At 41.9% G+C, this 24,066-nt stretch overlaps 1 protein-coding gene across 1 annotated transcript in view; it reads right to left on the bottom strand.

Annotated features, from left to right (window-relative positions):
• The window catches only part of LOC139762006 (complement factor H-like), a 24,439-nt gene extending 14,882 nt beyond the window's left edge, over nt 1-9,557 (bottom strand). Inside the window, exons 1-3 of the mRNA XM_071686788.1 lie at nt 9,431-9,557; nt 7,827-8,009; nt 2,078-2,196 (exon numbers count right to left, since the gene is read on the bottom strand). Of these exons, the coding sequence (XP_071542889.1) occupies nt 2,078-2,196; nt 7,827-8,009; nt 9,431-9,557 (429 nt within the window). The remainder of the gene's footprint in view (nt 1-2,077; nt 2,197-7,826; nt 8,010-9,430) is intronic.
• Between the last annotated feature and the right edge of the window lie 14,509 nt (nt 9,558-24,066).

Here is a 24,066-nt window from a genome sequence, read left to right on the forward strand (position 1 = left end):
CCCCTCCCTCCGCACGCGAGCGAGGTAGCGCTAGGAAAAGACATCAAACCCTCCCTCCGCACGCGAGCGAGGTAGCGCTAGGAAAAGACATCAAAGGCCACATTCGTTCACACTCAGTCTCTAGCTGTCACGTATAATGCACCGAAACCACAGCTCCCTTTCCACATCTAGGCCCCACAAAGCTTTCCATGGTTTACCCCAGACGTTTCACATGCCCTTGTTCAATCCACTGACAGCACGTCGACCCCGGTATACCACATCGTCCCAATTCACTCTATTCCTCGCACGCCTTTCACCCTCCTGCATGTTCAGGCCCCGATCTCTCAAAATCTTTTTCACTCCATCCTTCCACCTCCAAATTGGTCTCCCACTATTCCTCGTTCCCTCCACCTCTGACACATATATCCTCTTTGTCAATCTTTCCTCACTAGTTCTTTCCATGTGACCAAACCATTTCAAAACACCCTCTTCTGCTCTCTCAACCACACTCTTTTTATTACCACACATCTCTCTTACCCTTTCATTACTTACTCGATCAAACCACCTCACACCACATATTGTCCTCAAACATCTCATTTCCAGCACATCCACCCTCCTTCGCACGACTCTATCTATAGCCTACGCCTCGCAACCATACAACATTGTTGGAACCACTATTCCTTCAAACATACCCATTTCTGCTTTCCGAGATTTTTTTTCATACATACTCGCCACTTCCTGCGTTAGCAAGGTAGCGTTAAGAACAGAGGACTGAGTATTAGAGGGTATATCCTCACTTGGCTCCTCTGTTCCTTCTTTTGGAAGATTGAAAAGACGGGAGTGGAGGATTTCCAGGCCCCCCCGCTCCCTTCCTTTTTAGTCGCCTTTTACGACACGCAGGGAATACGTGCGAAGTATTCTTTCTCCCCTATCCCCAGGGATATATATATATATATATATATATATATATATATATATATATATATATATATATATTATATATGGAGATATTTCATCAGGCATGTGAGCGTTATATGGGTCATTACCTTTCAGTATCGTCTTTATGTTCCATCTGGATATTTCAATGCTTTCCAAGATCTCTTCGCCATTCCATTTTACTGTTGTTTGAGCTGTAGTGTTTTCCACTCTGAAAACACTTAAATGTATCATTCAACTTCTCCTCTCTCTCTCTCTCTCTCTCTCTCTCTCTCTCTCTCTCTCTCTCTCTCTCTCTCTCTCTCTCTCTCTCTCTCTCTCTCTCTCTCTCTCTCTCTCTCTCAAATCCTTCCATTTTCCTCTCGAACCCTTTTTAGCTGCTCTTACCTGATCATTTATATATACAATGAAATTATGGAAAAGTTTTGGATTATCACCTGTGTTGTCCATGATACTGTTTCCAGAGTCTCTTTGCTCCTACTTTCTCATGCTGCTGTGAGTGATCTTATCTCTCCTTTGTACCTTCCAGATGCTGGTTGGCTGGTGGTGTGTCGCCTTTGTCACTGTTCACTGCTTAGCTCCTTCACTTTCTGATATACGTTATTACACCACCAATATTTTCTTATCATTCTCCTCACATCTAAGGTTATAAGTGCCAGGCATTTCTGCTTCTTCTTGTTAAATTTCACCGAACCTTTCATCATAATGCACTAGTTCCTGGCGATGAATTACATTTCTCATCATCTGTTATCGTAGAGATTACTGAGTTTTTGTTTAATTTTCGCGATCACACGCGAAGTATATAGAAGTATATAGTATACGGAAGTATATAAAATATATAATATATGGAAGAATATAGAAGTACATAGTACATAGAAGTATATAGTATACGGAAGTATATGAAATATATAATATATAGAGGTATATAGTATATAGAAGTATACAGCATATGGAAGTATATAGAAATACATAGTACATAGAAGTATATAGTATATAGAAGTATATAGAAATATATAGTATATAGAAGTATATAGAAGTAATTAGTATATAGAAGTAAGTAGAAGTATATAGAAATATATAGTATATAGAAGTATATGGAAGTATATAGATATATATAGCATATAGAAGTATACAGAAGTATAGAGTACACGGAAGTCTTTACCTCAGTGGTCATGAGATACCCGGGTTGGCATCGGTATTCTAGTGTGGTGTTGATGCTCCTGTGTGACACGTCCTCCCTCGTCATGTTACCTCCCGCCTCTGGGGGCTCCTCCACACACCCTGAACGTAGGAGAGACACACAGAACATAACCATCACGTGGGTTAACGTTAGATATAATCACTCTACAGATGTCTATACAATGGACCACCAACCGACCCGTGTAGACTGCTCACAAGACACTCCATAACAGCGAAGCTGACCAGCTGCCGGCAAGTCTAGCAATGCGATTAACCTGTTATATGATGTGACGTAAACACTGTGTGATATAGGGATCATGACACTGAGAACAGTCGAAAATAGACACCAAACTCGTTATCTATCTATCTATCTATCTATCTATCTATCTATCTATCTATCTATCTATCTATATATATATATATATATATATATATATATATATATATATATATATATATATATATATATATATATATATATAAGGTGAACAGAGAGAGAGAGAGAGAGAGAGAGAGAGAGAGAGAGAGAGAGAGAGAGAGAGAGAGAGAGAGAGAGAGAGAGAGAGAGGTAAAACCTCATAACAGGAGGGTGGCTGGGATGGTGGATGGGTGCTAGCACTGAGGATCGTTGTGTTGTTGAGATGCTGTGTGGAGGGTGTGGCCAGACGCATTGTGTGGCAGGGGTTGGGGAGTCGGTCCTCTGGCCATAGTTCACTCACGTAGTGGACATCATCGCTCACACTCGCCGGCCATGACACTTCCAGTATGACTCGGACGTGTCACTTTTCTCTTAATCCTTGGGAAGAAAATTCAGTAAAGCTCCATATCCGACGATGGAACCACGGTGAAGGTTTGGTCCAGGGGAAGTCAGGGAATGTTTTTTTGTTTGCAATATACTGCAAGTAAAACAACGAAAAATCTCACTTTATATTGATATTTGAATTGAATGACAAATGTAGACGTATGAGACACGTAGAGGTGTATGATATAAATTCACTCACACACACACACGCACCCACACACACACACACACACACATATATATATATATATATATATATTTTTTTTTTTTTTTTTTTTTTTTTTTCATACTATTCGCTATTTCCCGCGATAGCGAGGTAGCGTTAAGAACAGAGGACTGGGCCTTTGAGGGAATATCCTCACCTGGACCTCTTCTCTGTTCCTTCTTTTGGAAAAAAAAAAAAAAAAAAAAAAAAAAAAACGAGAGGGGAGGATTTCCAGCCCCCCGCTCCCTTCCCTTTTAGTCGCCTTCTACGACACGCAGGGAATACGTGGGAAGTATTCTTTCTCCCCTATCCCCAGGGATAATATATATATATATATATATATATATATATATATATATATATATATATATATATATATATATATATATATATCTTTTCACTCTCTCTCTCTCTCTCTCTCTCTCTCTCTCTCCTCTCTCTCTCTCTCTCTCTCTCTCTCTCTCTCTCTCTCTCTCTCTCTCTCTCTCTCTCTCTCTCTCTCTCTCTCTCTTAGTGAACGACACGGCACGAGCAAAACATGTCCTAATCACGACCATCTCCGGAGAAGAGAAGGAAGAGGACGAGAATAAGAACGAAGAAGTTAATCAAGGCTCCGCGGGTGTAGGTAGAACTGAATCTTAAAGACCGAAAGGTTTTAGGGTGAGATAAATAGGAGAGGTGGAAGAGAACTCTACACCTTCGCTATTCCAGGAAAAGAGAAAGCATCATAACGATCAATCCTCGTGTAGCTAGTCTCCACAGAATAACTATGGGAAACTGTGGCTCGACCGTACTTGGATTCTAAGGACTTGGAGGTAGGCAGCTCACGAGAACTGTTGCCAAAATGATATCTGTAGAACAAGGAATGGCTGCAAGATCGAGGCGGATAAGAACGTATGGTTGGAAGGATGTGATGCCTAGAGAATTCATGAGACGGAAGACTTTCGATTACACTCTGTCTAATAGACAGGTGGACGAAGAAACACTCCAGGTAAGTGAGCAGTCGTCCACCATACTTGCATGAACAAAACCTCTGTAGACATGGAATATCTGCTCATTAGAAAATCAATTATGGTACCGACACAGCGCCTCTTGCTTTTGGGCAATAAAGATGTTAATTATCTGTGGTTTCCAGGATGGGTAGGAGGCTATGGCTTTACCGAACACGTTATTTTAGAGATGAATTCTGGTGTTTTGAAATTGAACAGAGGGATATGAGTGACTTACTAAGGAAGATACATAAGGAAAAATTGTTCAGTACGAGAGAGAGAACAAAGGTTATAATGGGCAGAGGAGGGAACATGGCTTGAAGTTTATGTGAATGTAATTATCAGCACAAGAGTGAGTAGGGTTAGAAGTTGAACAGGTCGTTGTGGAGAGAACAAAGAGATTAAGCGATTGGATAGAACCCAGAGGAACACCACACGTGATAGGGTAGGAAGGGGCGCGTCCCTCCATCAACTACCTCAACAACAGAAAGGAAAGCTGTACATTAGGGACAGAGAGAAGCACGTACACTCAAGGAAGAAATTCTAGAGAGCAGATACTTATGCCACATCCTGCCAGATGCATTCCAGGTGTCGTGGGTCATGATGAAAAGGTGGCGACGAGAATGGATGAAGGCAGGAAGTATGGATATGTAAATGTGTGTATATGTATATGTCTGTGTATTTATATATATGTATACGATGAAATGATATGTATGTATATGTGCGTGTGTGGGCGATTATGTATATACTTGTGTATGTGGGTGGGTTGGGCCATTCCTCGTCTGTTTCCTTGCGCTACCTCGCTAACGCGGGAGACGGCGGTTAAGTATAATAGATAATATATATATTTTTTTTTTTTTTTTTCATACTATTCGCTATTTCCCGCGATAGCGAGGTAGCGTTAAGAACAGAGGACTGGGCCTTTGAGGGAATATCCTCACCTGGACCTCTTCTCTGTTCCTTCTTTTGGAAAAAAAAAAAAAAAAAAAAACGAGAGGGGAGGATTTCCAGCCCCCCGCTCCCTTCCCTTTTAGTCGCCTTCTACGACACGCAGGGAATACGTGAGAAGTATTTCCTTCATCAAATAAGGTGTGATATATTCATTTTCACTTCATTCTTGAAATACAAGAGACGTTTCAGGCACAGAAACACTGACCATCGTCAATCAAATTAATTCTAAAAGATTTAACACAACATAACGAACAAAACAGTTACAAATGTTACAATGGAATGTTACAAATGAGAGAGGTAACCTAGGCGATTTGTTGAATGGTGGACCGTGTTCCCTCGGAATTCGTGCGTGAAAGTGTGGGCGGTAAGGGTCAACAAACTCGTTTGGTCAACGGTTGGGAGGTTTGCTTGAAGTATCCGCACCTTTTGGGAAAGTCCAGTGAAGATAAAGAGTGGGATCATTTGGGGTGTGGTCCTGTATTTTGATGATATATGAAGGGGTTATGTCCTCATGTGTACATGGCTTCTGTTGTCTGTAGTCTTGTAGGGTCTTGCCAATATCTCAGTATTATCGTGTTTTCATTACGATGCTGACGAGCGAAATTCATGGTATAGTGTTAATGCATATGTAGCTTAGAGCCCCCGTTTTGAAGATGAATTGCTTAGCGTCGAGTGAATGATGCAGTGGTCATACCGATGTAGTTCACGTTGTCCAGAAGTTTGTATCCTACAACTGGACATGAGTACTTGCAAACTACGGTGGTAGACTGTGGTGGGTTATTGCTCTGCGTGAAGTCGTTTCTCATCCTGTACTTCCTAGTTTCCTCGTTCTTGGAATAACTGCTGACGCTGAGATGATCATCAGGGATGTTGCAAGTAATGTTCTTATCCATCAACTCCTTCAGAATACGTTTGTTAATCCGATTGGCAAAAGATGTTTTTATGAGAAGAAAACTCGATGAACAGTTCTAGGTTGTCGTTGGCTGTGATGAACTACTCGAGTTTGGTATAATACTTTTGTCTATCAAGTGTATTCAAGAGTGCTCCGACCTGTCCTATGTTGGCGTTTTTATTTTTGTCTGGCGCTCAGACAATCATAGACTTCATTCTCTGGCAACGGTTTAGTTAGTATTCCGTCTGACAATCATTTTAGTCAGTATGATCTCTCTATGATGGTAAATGTGGCACTTATTCCCCAAGTAAAGTTGGTACGCCTGACATGGAGAGTTAGGTGCGTATATAAGGTACGGTCGAGGCTTTCCGGCCAGCAACACAGCCGAGCCGAAGATGGATACAGATAAACAATGGACAGAAAGGAATAGGATCAATATTGACTATATGTTGGCTCAACAAATGAAGCTGCAATAAATAGGTAACAAAGTGCATGTGTTCTCGCCAGGAACTTCTATCAAGATATGATCAAAAATCTCCCTTCACAGTCTTTTGTCAACTTTCTGTCTGCAAGAAGACATGACAGACACTTAACCAAGCCCCACTGTCCAACATGTGCAACACATAGATTTGCTGCAGAACAGAAAAAGAAAATTGGTTCCACCAGGCGCATAACATAAATCCAAATTTAGGTTACCAAATGAATTTTTTACTGAGCAAATTCCTAAGTTGAATTATGCATTTACGAGAACTCCCAGGATTCCTCAACCACAGCAGCCTGCAGACCTGTTCCTCTTTCTAAGACACCTGCATTCACCTCCCTCACTAACCTATCTATGAAATATCAAACAGACAAGGAGACATTACGCACCCCTGCCACAGACCCACCCTAGCTTGGAACCATCCAACCTTCTCTCTTCCTACTCGCACACAAGCCTTATTCTCTTGATAAGACTCTTTCCCACTTCTAAGAGCTTTCCTCTTACACCGTATATTCGTAAAATATTCTGTACAGTGTATCTCTATTAGCACAATCGTGCCTTTTTTCCAGATCCATAAATGACCCACACAAACCCTTCTGTTTATCTAGGTGTTTATCGCTCGCGTGTTTAAAGCAAACACCTGACCCACACATCCTCTACCACACCTAAAACCACATTGCGCTTCCCTAATATGAATCCCTGTGCATCCTACCACCTTCTCAATCACCATTCTCCCGTACAACTTACCAGGTACACTCAGCAAATTTATGCCTCTGTCATTTGAACGTTCACTTTTATACTCCTTGCTTCTATACAGTGGCACTATACAGGCATTTTGCCAGTCCCCAGGCACCTGACTATGAGGCATTCATACATCAAGAATCCTCACTAACTAATCACCAACAAAATCATTTCCTTTCTTGAGAAATTCAACTGTAACGCCATCCACTCCTGGCACATTTGCTGCACTTCATCTTACGTTTGGCTCTCACCACCGGCTCTCTTTTCACCGAACCACTTGCCATGATTCCCTCACTAAACACCCCACTTCTGCCACCCTATCAGAGTACTCACTCCATCTTCTCATCATTTCATCTTTAAACTTTTACCACTATCCCATTAGTCCCCATCGCTGATGTTTCCATTGGCTTTCATGTTTTTCTCACATTCTTAACCTCCTTTCAAAACATTTTCTTCTCCTCCCTAAAGTTTGCTGATACTCGCTAACCTCGCTCACCGCAACTCTCGCTTGCGCTCTTTTTTATGCTCCGGCACCTTCCTCTTGACCCCTGCCGGGTTTGTTTTCTTTTATTGAATATATACGTTTTATGGAATAGCTTTATACTCACTATCTCTCTAACATCGAGGTCAGCCATATCGAATATCAATGTCTTCACCACAAGAATACTGACCTTTGTAACATGGCTGGACGTCGGCCCAGCCAGCCTCTGTGCAGGTGAGTGTCTGGTTCGTGTTGACTGCGTCTACCAGGTGGCTGGTGAGGCAAGTGGCAGTGACCATGTCTCCGACGGTGTAGTAGGTTGTATTTACCCAGTCCGTCGTGGCAAGACTTACCACTGGCTCCTCCAGACAGTCTGTTGACATGAGACCAGAAATCCAAATTAGAAACAGTGAAGTGCAGGCGATGCCTCGGTTTCCATGGATCCAAGAAATCAATTACTCACAGTCGTCTGTGTACAAAAGGGTCTTCATGTTGATGTTTGCCTGGAGTGACGGGAGTCGTGTAGGTAAAGAATGAAATAGTTGGAGGAAGATCTGCTCGCTGGGGAACTCCATTCCAGAGTTTGTTCTAGTGATGATGCCAGCTTTGAAGTTGGCCAACAACTTTTTGTTATTGATGTTTCATTTCTTTATTGATGTTTCATTGCTGTCCACAAAAACCAGTTGATGACCTCTTAGAATATCTATTCATTTACCTGTTCAAAGTCTTTTTTTTTAATGAATGGATAAAATGGTGAATAAAAGAGTGTGTATTTCGGTTTAATGGAGAACGTTTTGGGCAAAAATTTGTTGGAAGTGAGTAACCCTCTTTCACCTGCATTAAGTAATCTTTATATGGAATTCTTTGAAGCAAAGTTACTAAAGAATATCTTACCTTCTAATGCAATCTGGTTTAGATATGTAGATGATGTTCTTTGTGTTTGGCCAACAATGGGCATTTACAAACGTTTCTCCTTTTATTTAACAATTTAGTACCTTCCATCAACTTTACTGTAGAAATTGAAAATAATGGTATGTTACCATTTTTAGAATGCATGATCCATAGGGATAGAAACAAGTTTAAGTTTAGCATATACAGAAAACCTACAAATGTATGCTCATTTGTATCTATTTATCTTATTTTATTATACTTTGCCGTTGCCTCCCGCGTTAGCGAGATAGCGCAAGGAAACAGACGAAAGAATGGCCCAACCCACCCACATACACATGTATATATACATAAATGCCCACACACGCACATATACATACCTATACATTTCAACGCACACATACATATACATATATACATGTATACATATTCATACATGCTACCTTCATCCATTCTCGCCGCCTTCCCGCCACACATGAAATGACAACACCCCTCCCCACGCGTGCGCGCAAGGTAGCGCTAGGAAAAACCAACAAATGCCACACTCGTTCACACTCGGTCTCTAGCTGTCATTTGTAATGCACCGAAACCACAGCTCCCTTTTTCACATCTAGGCCTCACAAAACTTTCCATGGTTACCCCTAGACGCTTCACATGTCATGGTTCTGTTCGCTGACAGCACGTCGACCCCTGTATACCATATCATTCCAATTCATTTTATTCTGTGCTTACCTTTCTCTCCTTATTGCAGACTGTCAGTGAAGAATTTGGAAACTTGCAAAGAAAAGCGGAAAATGTGAATTAGCCAGTGGAGAGAGATGTTAGGAGATGATGGGAGACGTTTGTGAGATGTAGGAGATGGTAAGCGACGCAGGAGAGACGCTGGGAGATGTTGGCGAGACTTACATATAAGGCATCGAGGGAGACTTCCTGTGGGGACCCAGAGGCCGTCCTCACCACAGCTGATGGCCGTCTGGTTCACCAACGCCAGCCCGTCCTTAGCAGCAACAACACAAGCGTTAATGTCATACATTCAGAATCAATCAATTTTACATACAAAAATTTCGCAAAGTATCAAAGGGATGATTTTTTTTCCTAGCTGAGTGTGTGTGTGTGTGTGTGTGTGTGTGTATTCAGTGTATGTGTTAGGCCCAAGTATTCAATATGATTTCCAGAAATGGGTTTTTTATGAATGTTGGTAGTTGTTTGGATGCAAATTTATGCATCAGCCAGGTTCTTTTATTGAATTTGTTCCTTACACTGATATTTGAAAATGGTCTCGTAGCGACTGAACTTCTCAGAAGTTTTGATGACATTCAAACAACGAGAGTGAAATAATTTTCATAGATCTGATCTAAGAGGAAGTGGCTTAGATTATATAGATTATACATCATTCACATCCTCTATCATCCTGCTCTTTCATATCACCAGTATATATATCTAATCATGCACCATTCCTGAAATGATTATAACTGCAGTCATGAATCACACGTATGAGAGGACATTGTCTCATCTACACTACACTTGTGGGACAAGTACAAGAAAGCAGCAAGCCTCGCACTCTGGCAATTTGTCGCAACAGCCTCCCTGATACATCAGCTCCTTCAGCAGTTTCAACAGTAACCCTGCCTGACTTTCGCCTTTACCCACACTATAGACATGTGTCACGACCATGTCAGTGTGGCGTACTGCTCGTACATCTGGTGTGGCTCCGCTCCCGCCTCTCTCTGAGCCAGAGCGGAATTCGAGCCTTCCATATATCCAGACGAAGGAGAGAAAAAGTGGATACAACGACTGCAGAAAATTTGAGGAACAGTTTGAGAATGAATAACGGATAAGAGTCAGGGCCCCACGAATGTATAGCTCCATCCACGTTTGTAAAATTGATAACAAGCCACACACACACACACACACACACACACACACACACACACACACACACACACACACACACACATTTCCTATTTTCTAGGTTCATAAGCCTGTGGTTGGTCCTCTAGAAGCTCTTTTGATAAACAGGTTGTAAACTTTTGGATGAAGAAATTCATTACCTTTAGTCTGAAACTAGAAGTATAGACACTGTTCGTATACTGTCGTCCACGGGCCAGGCTAGGCAAGAATCTATGGAGTTTTGTAGGTCAGAAATGGATTCAGACAAGAGAAAGCACCAGAGCCACACAGTTATGGCTAGATCGATAAGAAGTAAGTTAGGAAGAGGGGGGGTTGATGTGGGTCTTACCAGAGATGAAAGGTAAAACACACGAGACCATAATACTAGGAAAAGTATTTGATGTTGTTGAGAACTAGGATCAGAGATCAACTCAGCGGGAGAAGGTTAGAACGAAATTAGGAAATGAAATCATGGTTTATGAAAAGTGTCAGTAGATGCAAGCGAAGATTAAGGAACTAAAAAAATATCATCAAAGGGCGTGAATACAAAAGTGAATAAGTGAATGGGACTCATAAGTAAAATAACCCAAGCAAATAAGACGATATAAATGAAAAGTATATAACAAATAGGTCAGAAGGTCTAGATAGATAAGGTAATGCTCATGATTATGAGACCAATAACTCGTGATTATAGAGGGCGTGGGGAAGGAATCTGAGACTAATAATGAGAAACAACGCAGTATCGCCTGGGGCAGTGCACCAGAGGCCAGGAGATGTTGAAAGTGACGTACACAAGGAATTATAAAGTCAATGTATTGCGTTGTTTGAGGCAGAGCAATCAGGTTGTTATGTGGTCTGTTAAGTGGAAGATTTAAAAGAGTGCAGATCATATATATATATATTGGAAAGGATCACAATTTTGCGCGTAATCAAGATATTCCTATGAGTCCACGGTGAAAATGAAACACGATAAGTTCCCAAGTGCACTTTCGTGTGATAATCATGGGAAAAACATGCGACTGTCTTGGACAATGGCGTCCTAGCTTCGTCTCTTCGATGTATATCAACTGACTGTTATATTTCTCTCTTGTGTCTCCCCTGATGATGTGATTATTACATGAAAATGCACTTGGTAACTGATCGTGTTTCATTTTCCCCGTGGACTCATAGGAATATATTTCATTTATTTATTTATTTTGCTTTGTCGCTGTCTCCTGCGTTTGCGATGTAGCGCAAGGAAACAGACGAAAGAAATGGCCCAACCCACCCCCATACACATGTATATACATACACGTCCACACACGCAAATATACATACCTATACATCTCAATGTACACATATACATACACACACAGACACATACATATATACCCATGCACACAATTCACATTGTCTGCCTTTATTCATTTCCATCGCCACCTCGCCACACATAGAATACCATCCCCCTCCCCCCTCATGTGTGCGAGGTGGCGCTAGGAAAAGACAACAAAGGCCCCATTCGTTCACACTCAGTCTCTAGCTGTCATGCAATAATGCCCGAAACCACATCTCCCTTTTCACATCCAGGCCCCACACAACTTTGCATGGTTTACCCCAGACGCTTCACATGCCCCGATTCAATCCACTGACAGCACGTCGACCCCGGTATACAACATCGATCCAATTCACTCTATTCCTTGCCCGCCTTTCACCCAAATGCATGTTTAGGCCCCGATCACTCAAAATCTTTTTCACTCCATTTTTCCACCACCAATTTGGTCTCCCACTTCTCCTCGTTCCCTCCACCTCCGACACATATATCCTCTTGGTCCATCTTTCCTCACTCATTCTCTCCATGTGCCCAAACCATTTCAAAACACCCTCTTCTGCTCTCTGAACCACGCTCTTTTTATTTCCACACATCTCTTTTACCCTTACATATATATATATATATATACCCTTATATTTATATATATATATATATATATATATATATATATATATATATATATATATATATATATATATATATATATATATATATGTATATATATATATATATATATATATATATATATATATATATACATATATATATATATATATATATATATATATATATATATATATATATATATATATATATATATATATATATATATATATATATATATATATATATATAAATATATATATATATAACTAAAGTATACTTACATGTGATAACATATGAAAGCCAGAGTCACACATGTAACTCAGAGAAGTTCCTACGTCATTCCGTGTTAGGTTCTCCCTGGTCATGTTGGGCCCAGGCGCCGGAGGGTCGTCATCACACACTGTAGACAGGAACAGTTGGGTCGATCAGTCTTCATGGCTCTGTGAGTTGATTTCCCTTAACCATTGTGGGATTAGCATGGATGAAGAGACAAGAGTAATACTTCCTCTGTTTTGTTTTCCATTATCTCATCTTCCAACCTCCATTCGCTACTCTCGCCTCTACTATACAATTCACACACCACACTCTCACGCTTCAGCCTCTCTCGTCTGAACCAGCGAACAGTGAGCCTGTGTGGTAGGATAGTCCGCCCAGAGCCTCCTCCACGAATTCTGATCTTCATATGTCTTCACCTCTCCACGTTAACACCTCTCTCACCTCCTCGTCCCCGTCCTCTCACTCGTTTACTTCATTCTGTTTCTCTCGGCTCAAGTTCTTCCCTGCACGTCTTTAATACCCATCTTCTTATTAACTCTTCCTGCTTCCGTCCTGCTCATACACTCGTACAACCTTAGAACGTTATCATCTTTTACATCATAGACCACAAAGCTTTACCCTGGCTCTCGTCTCGTTCCCTCTGTCTTTCCCTTTAACTTTCCTCTTAATTTGCATCCACATCTACACACACACACACACACACACACACACACACATATATATATATATATATATATATATATATATATATATATATATATATATATATATATATATATATATATATATATATATATATATATATATATATATATATATATATATATATATATATATATATATATACGAACAAAGTGCATATGAAGGCGCACCTTCATATAACATACAAACCTCCAACAACCGGGATCGAACCCGGGACCCCTGAGCAACAAGGGGGAGCGCAAAGCCTAGCGGGTGCACTCCCGCCTGTTGAATAGGGGTCCCGGGTTCGATCCTGGATGTTGGAGGTTTGTATGTTCTATGAAGGTGCGCGTTCCTATGCACTTTGTTTGTATTCATATACCTCCGGGTTGTACGGTTAGGTTCGGTAAAACGCTATCTGCTGGCTGTGTGAGCCTGATAGGAAATGACTGGTGTAGACCCCGTTGCTCACCAACGGGAGACGAAGGGTATTCGAGTACATAGTATTCGAATAGTAATGTATAGATAAGTCATAATAAGAGACTGATAAGATTATAATAGAAAAGACAAATATTTCAATTACATAACAAATAAAAAACGATTACATGATAATGCCCTGACTGTAGTCCCGCAAGTGACTGGGTACAGATGGTCGCCAAGAGGAACGGTTGCCAGGATCTGTCTCTTAAAGTTTATGGTCTCCAGATCTTTATTCATGCATAATGTATTGATCAGTCATTCGTATTGCTGGGTCTTTTGACTTCACTGGAAGACATATTCAAATATAACGTCTTCATAGCTGAGAAGTGTCCAGTGACCGGGTTTTGAGTCCCGCGTCCAATGACCGGGTTCTGAATCCCATGTCCAGTGACCGGGTTCTGAATCCCGTGTCTAATGACCTGTTCTGAATCCCGTGTCCAGTGACCGGGTTCTGAGTCCCGTGTCTAATGACCGGGTTCTGAGTCCTGCGTCTAATGACCGGGTTCTGATTCCCGTGTCTAATGACCGGGTTCTGAATCCCGTGTCTAATGACCGGGTTCTGAGTCCCGTGTCTAATGACCGGGTTCTGAGTCCCGCGTCTAATGACTGGGTTTTGATTCCCGTGTCTAATGACCGGGTTCTGAATCCCGTGTCCAGTGACCGGGTTCTGAGTCCCGTGTTCAGTGATTGGGTACTGACGACTGGCGTACATCTACTGGGTTCTGACGACCGGTGTCCAGTGACTGGGTTCAGTTGTTCGGTCGTGGACAATCACTTTTTTTTTTTCTGCCAGTTAGGGATCATTTCGGAGCTCCCGCGAAGCTGATTTCCCATTTCTTCTGAAGGACTTGGTATAGACCGTGTTACGTTAACATGGGAACAAGGAGGCTAAATCAGCTTCTCTCAAGTTATGATTCGAATTAAAGAGATATAACCACAAAAGATTAAAATCTAACTAGATTCTGATTGTCTTTGATTCTATCTGCCTCACTTTCAACTACATATAATCTCATTATATCCTACAGAAAGTTAAATCACAATCCTGGTTTTACCCAAAAGTTATCTAACTCTATTGGATTGTCAGTCAGCGTCGGTTAAACATAATCTCTAGAATGTGGACCAACCAGTTGCCGGAATTTCATTATCAACCAATAATACGTGTTAGTAAGGATTAATGTAATTGTTACTGGGTGGGTAACGGGTAGATGCAATGCTGGCTAGTCCACATGACAACCTGTCCTCTAACATGCAGTTATGTGGCCGCTTACCTCTCTCACAGTCACCCTTCCCTTTCATTATTAACAACACTAGTGGCTACAAGTCTGTGAGATAATCCAGTACAGCCATCATAAGTCTTATTAGTCATCCTCCCATAGGCACATCGTGCTCAATCAGAACACACACACTACAGACCCACACTGTACCGGGTATGATGCCTCCCTCACCTACCGTCAAGAGCGACGCAGTCGAGGACTTGGGAGATGGGGACGTGATCCAGGGTCCAGCCGGCCAGTTGGCCCTCACACTGAACCACTTGCTGTGTCATGCTCACGTTGCCCTCCACGAAGTGCCCTGGGTAACAGCTGGTGCACACAGACGGTGACATCCGTTACTGGAGGATATGTACACACAGGGCAGCAAACGTCACGTGTACATGTGCGCGTGCGCGAAAAGGATCAGGGCTGACCCAGTGAGGTGTGGTGGTGGTGGTGGCGAAGGTTTAATAGTATGTTATTATGGTGATGTACTCTGGTGGTAACCGTAACGAGGGAACTGTTCCTCTCTCTCTCTCTCTCTCTCTCTCTCTCTCTCTCTCTCTCTCTCTCTCTCTCTCTCTCTCTCTCTCTCTCTCTCTCTCTCTCTCTCTCTCTCTCTCATCACTGAAGTGAGAGATGAAGAAGAGGTGGGAAAGGGACCGGAAGGGATATTCTAAAATGGGAGAGAAGACTGAAATGTGTACAGGTGTTTGCAAGTGGGTAATTCTCGGGAAGTGTGTGTTTTGGCGTCTCATTTCTAAGCCCCCGCCATAACGAGTGTATGTATGCGTGTATGTATTTTTGTTGTATCTTTTAGTTTCTAAAAGGAGATTCACTGAGCTAAGTTGTACATTGTTCACTGTGTACATCGCTGGATGACTGGAGCCTCCCTGGATGTTCAAAGGCTTCGAGGAACCAAGTGTTCCATGTCTGCATCGTTTTCGTGATCTTGTATTTGTCTGTAGTTTGTATCATCGTTGTCTTCAAGTCTCTGTCACACTCTCTGAGGTGCTTCACTTAAATATGAACCGACTGGTTTCATATTCTCTCTCTCTCTCTCTCTCTCTCTCTCTCTCTCTCTCTCTCTCTCTCTCTCTCTCTCTCTCTCTCTCTCTCTCTCTCTCTCTCTCTCTCTCTCTCTCTCTATATTCTTTTTGTATTGATTCCTCTTACTGATATATATGTGTGTGTGTGTATGTGTGTGTGTGTGTGTGTGTGTGTGTGTGTGTGTGTGTGTGTGTGTACACATTCTTATACATTTGACAGTATATTACAGTAAACTGTAGCACAAGATATTCAACCTCTCCCTACAATGTGAGTGAAAATCCATTGCAAATAAGTTATCGTGAAGGTTAAGGAGGTGATGTGTTGCGGTCCAGGACCGACCTGTATGTGGCGAGGGCGAGCAAGGCTGTGTTGTTGTGCCAGACCCGGGTCATGTTGGCAGCGGGCGAGGGCGGCTCCTCCCAGCACCCTGCCGACACAAACACACACCTGCTCAGGCACATGTATGTACCTCAACCAGTCTTGTTCTATATTAGGCAATCTACTATCCATATATATATATATATATATATATATATATATATATATATATATATATATATATATATATTTTTTTTTTTTTTTTTTTCACACTATTCGCCATTTCCCGCGTTAGCAAGGTAGCGTTAAGAACAGAGGACTGGACCTTTGAGGGAATATCCTCAACTGGCCCCCTTCTCTGTTCTTTCTTTTGGAAAATTAAAAAAAACTGAGAGGGGAGGATTTCCAGCCCCCCGCTCCCTTCCCTTTTAGTCGCCTTCTACGACACGTGAGGAATGCGTGGGAAGTATTCTTTCTCCCCTATCCCCAGGGATATGTATATATATATATATATATATATATATATATATATATATATATATTTCTTTTCTTTCTTCTTTCAAACTATTCGCCATTTCCCGCATTAGCGAGGTAGCGTTAAGAACAGAGGACTGGGCCTTTGAGGGACTACCCTCACCTGGCCCAATTCTCTGTTCCTTCTTTTGGAAAACTAAAAAAAAACGAGAGGGGAGGATTTCCAGCCCCCCACTCCCTCCCCTTTTAGTCGCCTTCTACGACACGCAGGGAATACGTGGGAAGTATTCTTGCTCCCCTATCCCCAGGGATATTATTTTATATTTATTTATTTATTCTGCTTTGTCGCTGTCTCCCGCGTTAGCGAGGTAGCGCAAGGAAACAGACGAAAGAATGGCCCAACCCACCCACATACACAGGTATATACATACACGTCCACACATGCAAATATACATACCTATACATCTCAATGTACACATATGTATACACACACAGACATATACATATATACACATGTACATAATTCATACTGTCTGCCTTTATTTATTCCCATCGCCACCTCGCCACACATGGAATAACAACCCCCTCGTGTGCGAGGTAGCGCTAGGAAAAGACAACAAAGGCCCCATTCGTTCACACTCAGTCTCTAGCTGTCATGTAATAATGCACCGAAACCACAGCTCCCTTTCCACATCCAGGCCCCACTGAACTTTCCATGGTTTACCCCAGACGCTTCACATGCCCAGGTTCAATCCATTGACAGCACATCAACCCCGGTATACCACATCGTTCCAATTCACTCTATTCCTTGCACGCCTTTCACCCTCCTGCATGTTCAGGCCCCGATCACTCAAAATCTTTTTCACTCCATCTTTCCACCTCCAATTTCCTCTCCCACTTCTCCTCGTTCCCTCCACCTCTGACACATATATCCTCTAGGTCAATCTTTCCTCACTCATTCTCTCCATGTGACCAAACCATTTCAAAACACCCTCTTCTGCTCTCTCAACCACGCTCTTTTTATTTCCACACATCTCTCTTACCCTTACATTACTTACTCGATCAAACCACCTCACACCACATATTGTCCTCAAACATCTCATTTCCAGCGCATCCACCCTCCTGCGTACAACTCTATCCATAGCCCACGCCCCGCAACCATACAACAATGTTGGAACCACTATTCCTTCAAACATACCCATTTTTGCTTTCTGAGATAATGTTCTCAACTTCCAAACATTCTTCAAGGCTCCCAGAATTTTCGCCCCCTCCCCCACCCTATGATTCACTTCCGCTTCCACGGTTCCATCCGCTGCCAGATCCACTCCCAGATATCTAAAACACTTTACTTCCTCCAGTTTTTCTCCATTCAAACACCTCCCAATTGACTTGACCCTCAACCCTACTGTACCTAATAACTTTGCTCTTATTCACATTTACTCTTAACTTTCTTCTTTCACACAATTTACCAAACTCAGTCACCAGCTTCTGCAGTTTCTCACATGAATCGGCCACCAGCGCTGTATCATCAGCAAACAACAACTGACTCACTTCCCAAGCTCTCTTATCCACAACAGACTGCATACTTGCCCTTTTTCCAAAACTCTTGCATTCACCTCCCTGACAACCCCATCCATAAACATTAAACAACGATGGAGACATCACACACCCCTGCCGCAAACCTACATTCACTGAGAACCAATCACTTTCCTCTCTTCCTACACGTACACATGCCTTACATCCTCGATAAAAACTTTTCACTGCTTCTAACAACTTGCCTCCCACAGCATATACTCTTAATACCTTCCACAAAGCATCTCTATCAACTCTATCATATGCCTTCTCCAGATTCATAAATGCTACATAAAAATCCATTTGCTTTTCTAAGTATTTCTGACATACATTCTTTAAAGCAAACACCTGATCCACACATCCTCTACCACTCCTGATAGTTGCTAATGGTGTAGTCTAAACTATTTGTGCCTGTGCAACTGAGTCTCACAACACATAAGCTGGAGCTTTTTTACACGGTTTTACTTCTAACCATCTATTAAGGCAGCCCTGGTGGAGTGTACCAGCACATCTACAGGAAGATACGAGAGTATCCAACCCACCTCCCTGTGAGTGGGGGCAGATCTGGCACATAGGCATTGATGTTGACAACACTCCTGTCCTTGAGTATGATAGTACCCTGAGAAAGCCATATCACAGGTGAATCTCTTCTCATACCAACCCCTTTAAGTGCCCTATCTTGCATTCTTTCCATATGCCCAATCCACATCTCATATATATATATATATATATATATATATATATATATATATATATATATATATATATATTTTTTTTTTTTTTTTTTTTTTTTTTTTTTTATACTTTGTCGCTGTCTCCCGCGTTTGCGAGGTAGCGCAAGGAAACAGACGAAAGAAATGGCCCAACCCCCCCCCCCCCATACACATGTACATACACACGTCCACACACGCAAATATACATACCTACACAGCTTTCCATGGTTTACCCCAGACGCTTCACATGCCTTGCTTCAATCCACTGGCAGCACGTCAACCCCTGTATACCACATGACTCCAATTCACTCTATTTCTTGCCCTCCTTTCACCCTCCTGCATGTTCAGGCCCCGATCACACAAAATCTTTTTCACTCCATCTTTCCACCTCCAATTTGGTCTCCCTCTTCTCCTCGTTCCCTCCACCTCCGACACATATATCCTCTTGGTCAATCTCTCCTCACTCATTCTCTCCATGTGCCCAAACCATTTCAAAACACCCTCTTCTGCTCTCTCAACCACGCTCATTTTATTTCCACACATCTCTCTTACCCTTACGTTACTTACTCGATCAAACCACCTCACACCACACATTGTCCTCAAACATCTCATTTCCAGCACATCCATCCTCCTGCGCACATCTCTATCCATAGCCCACGCCTCGCAACCATACAACATTGTTGGAACCACTATTCCCTCAAACATACCCATTTTTGCTTTCCGAGATAATGTTCTCGACTTCCACACATTTTTCAAGGCTCCCAAAATTTTCGCCCCCTCCCCCACCCTATGATCCACTTCCGCTTCCATGGTTCCATCCGCTGACAGATCCACTCCCAGATATCTAAAACACTTCACTTCCTCCAGTTTTTCTCCATTCAAACTCACCTCCCAATTGACTTGACCCTCACCCCTACTGTACCTAATAACCTTGCTCTTATTCACATTTACTCTCAACTTTCTTCTTCCACACACTTTACCAAACTCAGTCACCAGCTTCTGCAGTTTCTCACATGAATCAGCCACCAGCGCTGTATCATCAGCGAACAACAACTGACTCACTTCCCAAGCTCTCTCATCCCCAACAGACTTCATACTTGCCCCTCTTTCCAGGACTCTTGCATTTACCTCCCTTACAACCCCATCCATAAACAAATTAAACAACCATGGAGACATCACACACCCCTGCCGCAAACCTACATTCACTGAGAACCAATCACTTTCCTCTCTTCCTACACGTACACATGCCTTACATCCTCGATAAAAACTTTTCACTGCTTCTAACAACTTGCCTCCCACACCATATATTCTTAATACCTTCCACAGAGCAACTCTATCAACTCTATCATATGCCTTCTCCAGATCCATAAATGCTACATACAAATCCATTTGCTTTTCTAAGTATTTCTCACATACATTCTTCAAAGCAAACACCTGATCCACACATCCTCTACCACTTCTGAAACCGCACTGCTCTTCCCCAATCTGATGCTCTGTACATGCCTTCACCCTCTCAATCAATACCCTCCCATATAATTTACCAGGAATACTCAACAAACTTATACCTTATATATATATATATATATATACTAAAATCTATAGCATATACTAACACTTGAAATCAATCTAAACAGGCCCGCCTATACGTACCCTGGGATCGAACCCAGGATCGCTTGAGTGACAACCAATGAACGAAGGCTGTTAAGCCACCTTGACTGGACAATAGATGTTCACCTCAGACAACGTTTTATATGATCATTGAGATCTTGTGTCGCCTCACCGGCAACCACCAGCCTATGGACAGCTAGCAAGTACATGAACTCTCTGTACACCATCTCACCAATATGTCCTCTAGGGGTCGAACTCGGGATTCAATTGAGTGAAAACCAACTAACGAAGACCATTATACCAACTTGACTGAATAAAAGATTTGTTAACGCAAGTGATCCCAGGTTCGATCCCAGTTTAAGTACTGTTGAGACAGTTTACAGCAAACAATATCTTGGTACCATATAGCAAACAATACCTGAGTACCATGTAGCAAATAATACCTGGGTACCATATAGCAAACAATACCTGAGTATCATGTAGAATAATACCTGGGTACCATATAGCAAACAATACCTGAGTATCATGTAGAATAATACCTGAGTACCATGCAGCAAACAATACCTGGGTACCGTGTAGCGAACAATACCCTGTGTACCTTGTAGCTGACAGTACCTGGGTACCATGTAGCAAACAATACCTGAGTACCATGCAGCAAACAATACCTGGGTACCGTGTAGCAAACAATACCCTGTGTACCTTGTAGCTGACAGTACCTGGGTAGTGCCTAGATGACACTGCTTTATGTGTCATGCATATGGAATCCACAACCTACCCTGTGGGCCATGCAGCTGACAGATTGTGTACTGGATGTCGCGCGTCGTCAGGAGGGAGTCAGGCACCAGCAAGGAAGGGAGGGAGGCGCTGCGAGACACCGACAGGACGCGGAAGTGATGGCCAGGAGCCGACTCACCAGCCACCTGCACCACCTCAAGGCTCGGCTTGTACATACCTCCCACAGTCCACTCGCCACGTCTATAATCAATATCACAATCCATATTGCAATGTATTGAAACATTTGATTAAAGAATTATCCAGACCAATAGAAGTAAATGCTGTATATCCACCTCTATAAATATCTTTATACCAAGACTCATCAGGATTATGCAGAGGATATAGCAGTTAATTGGTTTTATCGACAACGGTGGTCAAAATGGATTCGTGATAGGTGAGTTAGTATTTGGTAGCCTAATACCTCTGGAAATGACATTAATCTATCATCGGCATTGTATCGGGTTTGTGGAAAGGCATCACGTGCCAGATTTCATGAAAACTGGCCGACATATCGCAAAGTAATGGAGAAGAAAATGTGTTTCGATATCTCTTGATGCTTAAAGAATATCCAGTGACGTCAAATCACAAATCTGTTCCATGCATGGTATGGGATATGAAAAAGACATCTTCAAAACCAATTTTTATAAACACTGGATGATATGTGACCAAGTAACTGCTAGAGAAATTAAAATCTTATTAGTAATAATAATCAACTACAATGCATAGGGTTTATGGAAAGGTATTTGAGATTGTGGGAAACTGCAGCTTAAAACAAACATTTTGGGGTTATTTGACCTTAAATCCTATAAATTTCTCTTTAACTCCTAGAAATAAGGAAAATGAAAAAAATGTTACATTAAACCATTGTATGTGCATAAAGAAAATTGTCAGTCGACCCCACAATGAAGAAATGACAAAAATCTTTGTAGGGAAGAAAAGGAAGGAAAAACCTAGTTAATACAGTAAGTCCTCTTCATAGTGAGGGACATATTAATAAGTAAAGCCAAATGTCAAAGTAGTTACAAAAGAGTTGTGAATCCTGTAAAAATGTCTTTTTCTGTCATTATACTCACTCCCTCACCACCGTCCACATGTAAGTCTTGATGTAAACCATCAACACATAGCTAAAGCTGATCTTGCAGGCGCTGTATCCTCTCGAGCATCAGCGCTTACTGGTTCTCAAGCAGAAACACATCTTCCTCCGCTGTCTGGCAACTAACGCTACATACGTTGCTGTATGATAACAACACTTCTCTCCTGTTTGAGTATGACCAACACCTATCCTCTCATTCTCCTGCAATAACTACTTTTCTCTCTGGCAACGAGAATTATCTTCTTGTCTTTTGGTTGTTAGAAAAGTACGCCATCTGTGCCCGATGGACTACACTTCCCTTTTCGTCCTGGCGTGTAGCGGTCGCACCACTTACATTCTTACCTGTGGTCAGCGTTGATCTCCACAGTCGACATAGTGGTAATGGGTACAAGACTTACCTGTCGTTCAATCCCAACGTCACATTCAAGAGCGTTTGCGAGACACCAATATCAGCTGCCTGCAATAACACAATGTGATTAAAAAAAAACATTAATGTATTCATTCCAAATGTGACACCATCTTTACGGGTATGCATATCTCGAAATCACATGGCAAGCCACGTTGTGTATTATAATACAAACCTTTGTATTTCGTCATTATGGTATATCATACAACCGTAAGGCCCCTTATGTGGGAAAACTGAAGCTATGAGGTTGCACACCACGCAGGAGTAGGGTAATGACTGACTCCTTTGAAGTAGAAATGTCAACATTGATTATGTAACGATCAAGCCTTACGGTAGAAGACTTCTTGCTTGCAATGTATCCACTTGCAGGCAGAGTCCGGTAACATTCCTTATCATATACATAAAAATAAAACCGACACAAGACAAAATATCTAGTTTCTTCAGTTGCTATGCTCTCCGAGCGCACTCCCTCCATCTACAGGCAAACTATGAGACAAAACCATAAGTACAGCGTAAGAACTCAGCTATATACATGAAGTGAGTAAAAAAAAAAAAAGAAAACGATTGGAGGTATCAGCAAACTTGAGACATAACAAATGTAGCTGGACTAAACTCTATGGTGGGCTAGCTAAATACCGATTGCTTCCAATTGGGATTCCATTCTCTTCAACGATGTTTACTTTTAACTGGCGACTGGATTTACCAATATGTACTGCATTACAGCAGTGATACTGGTATTTATAGTCTACATATGCCTGTACGTCCTTAGGAATAACGTCCTTGAAACTTCACTGAAGTACCAATGGTATGATCAGGCCTGAATATAGCTCTGGGGGTAAAATTCACTGAGTAATCTGGTTATTTATTCTAAATGAGAGGCCGGTAGGTAACACTCACTACCCAGTTGCCCTACACACACACACACACACACACATACACACACACACATCACAACACTAAGTTCTGTGGTCCCGTCCTGTAGACGTGGCCAGCTTCCTGAGTGCAGCAGGAGTCTCATAAGGATAGAAGGGACTCCTAT

The sequence above is a fragment of the Panulirus ornatus genome, chromosome 42 (assembly GCF_036320965.1).
Source record: "Panulirus ornatus isolate Po-2019 chromosome 42, ASM3632096v1, whole genome shotgun sequence".
Lineage (NCBI taxonomy): Eukaryota > Metazoa > Arthropoda > Malacostraca > Decapoda > Palinuridae > Panulirus > Panulirus ornatus.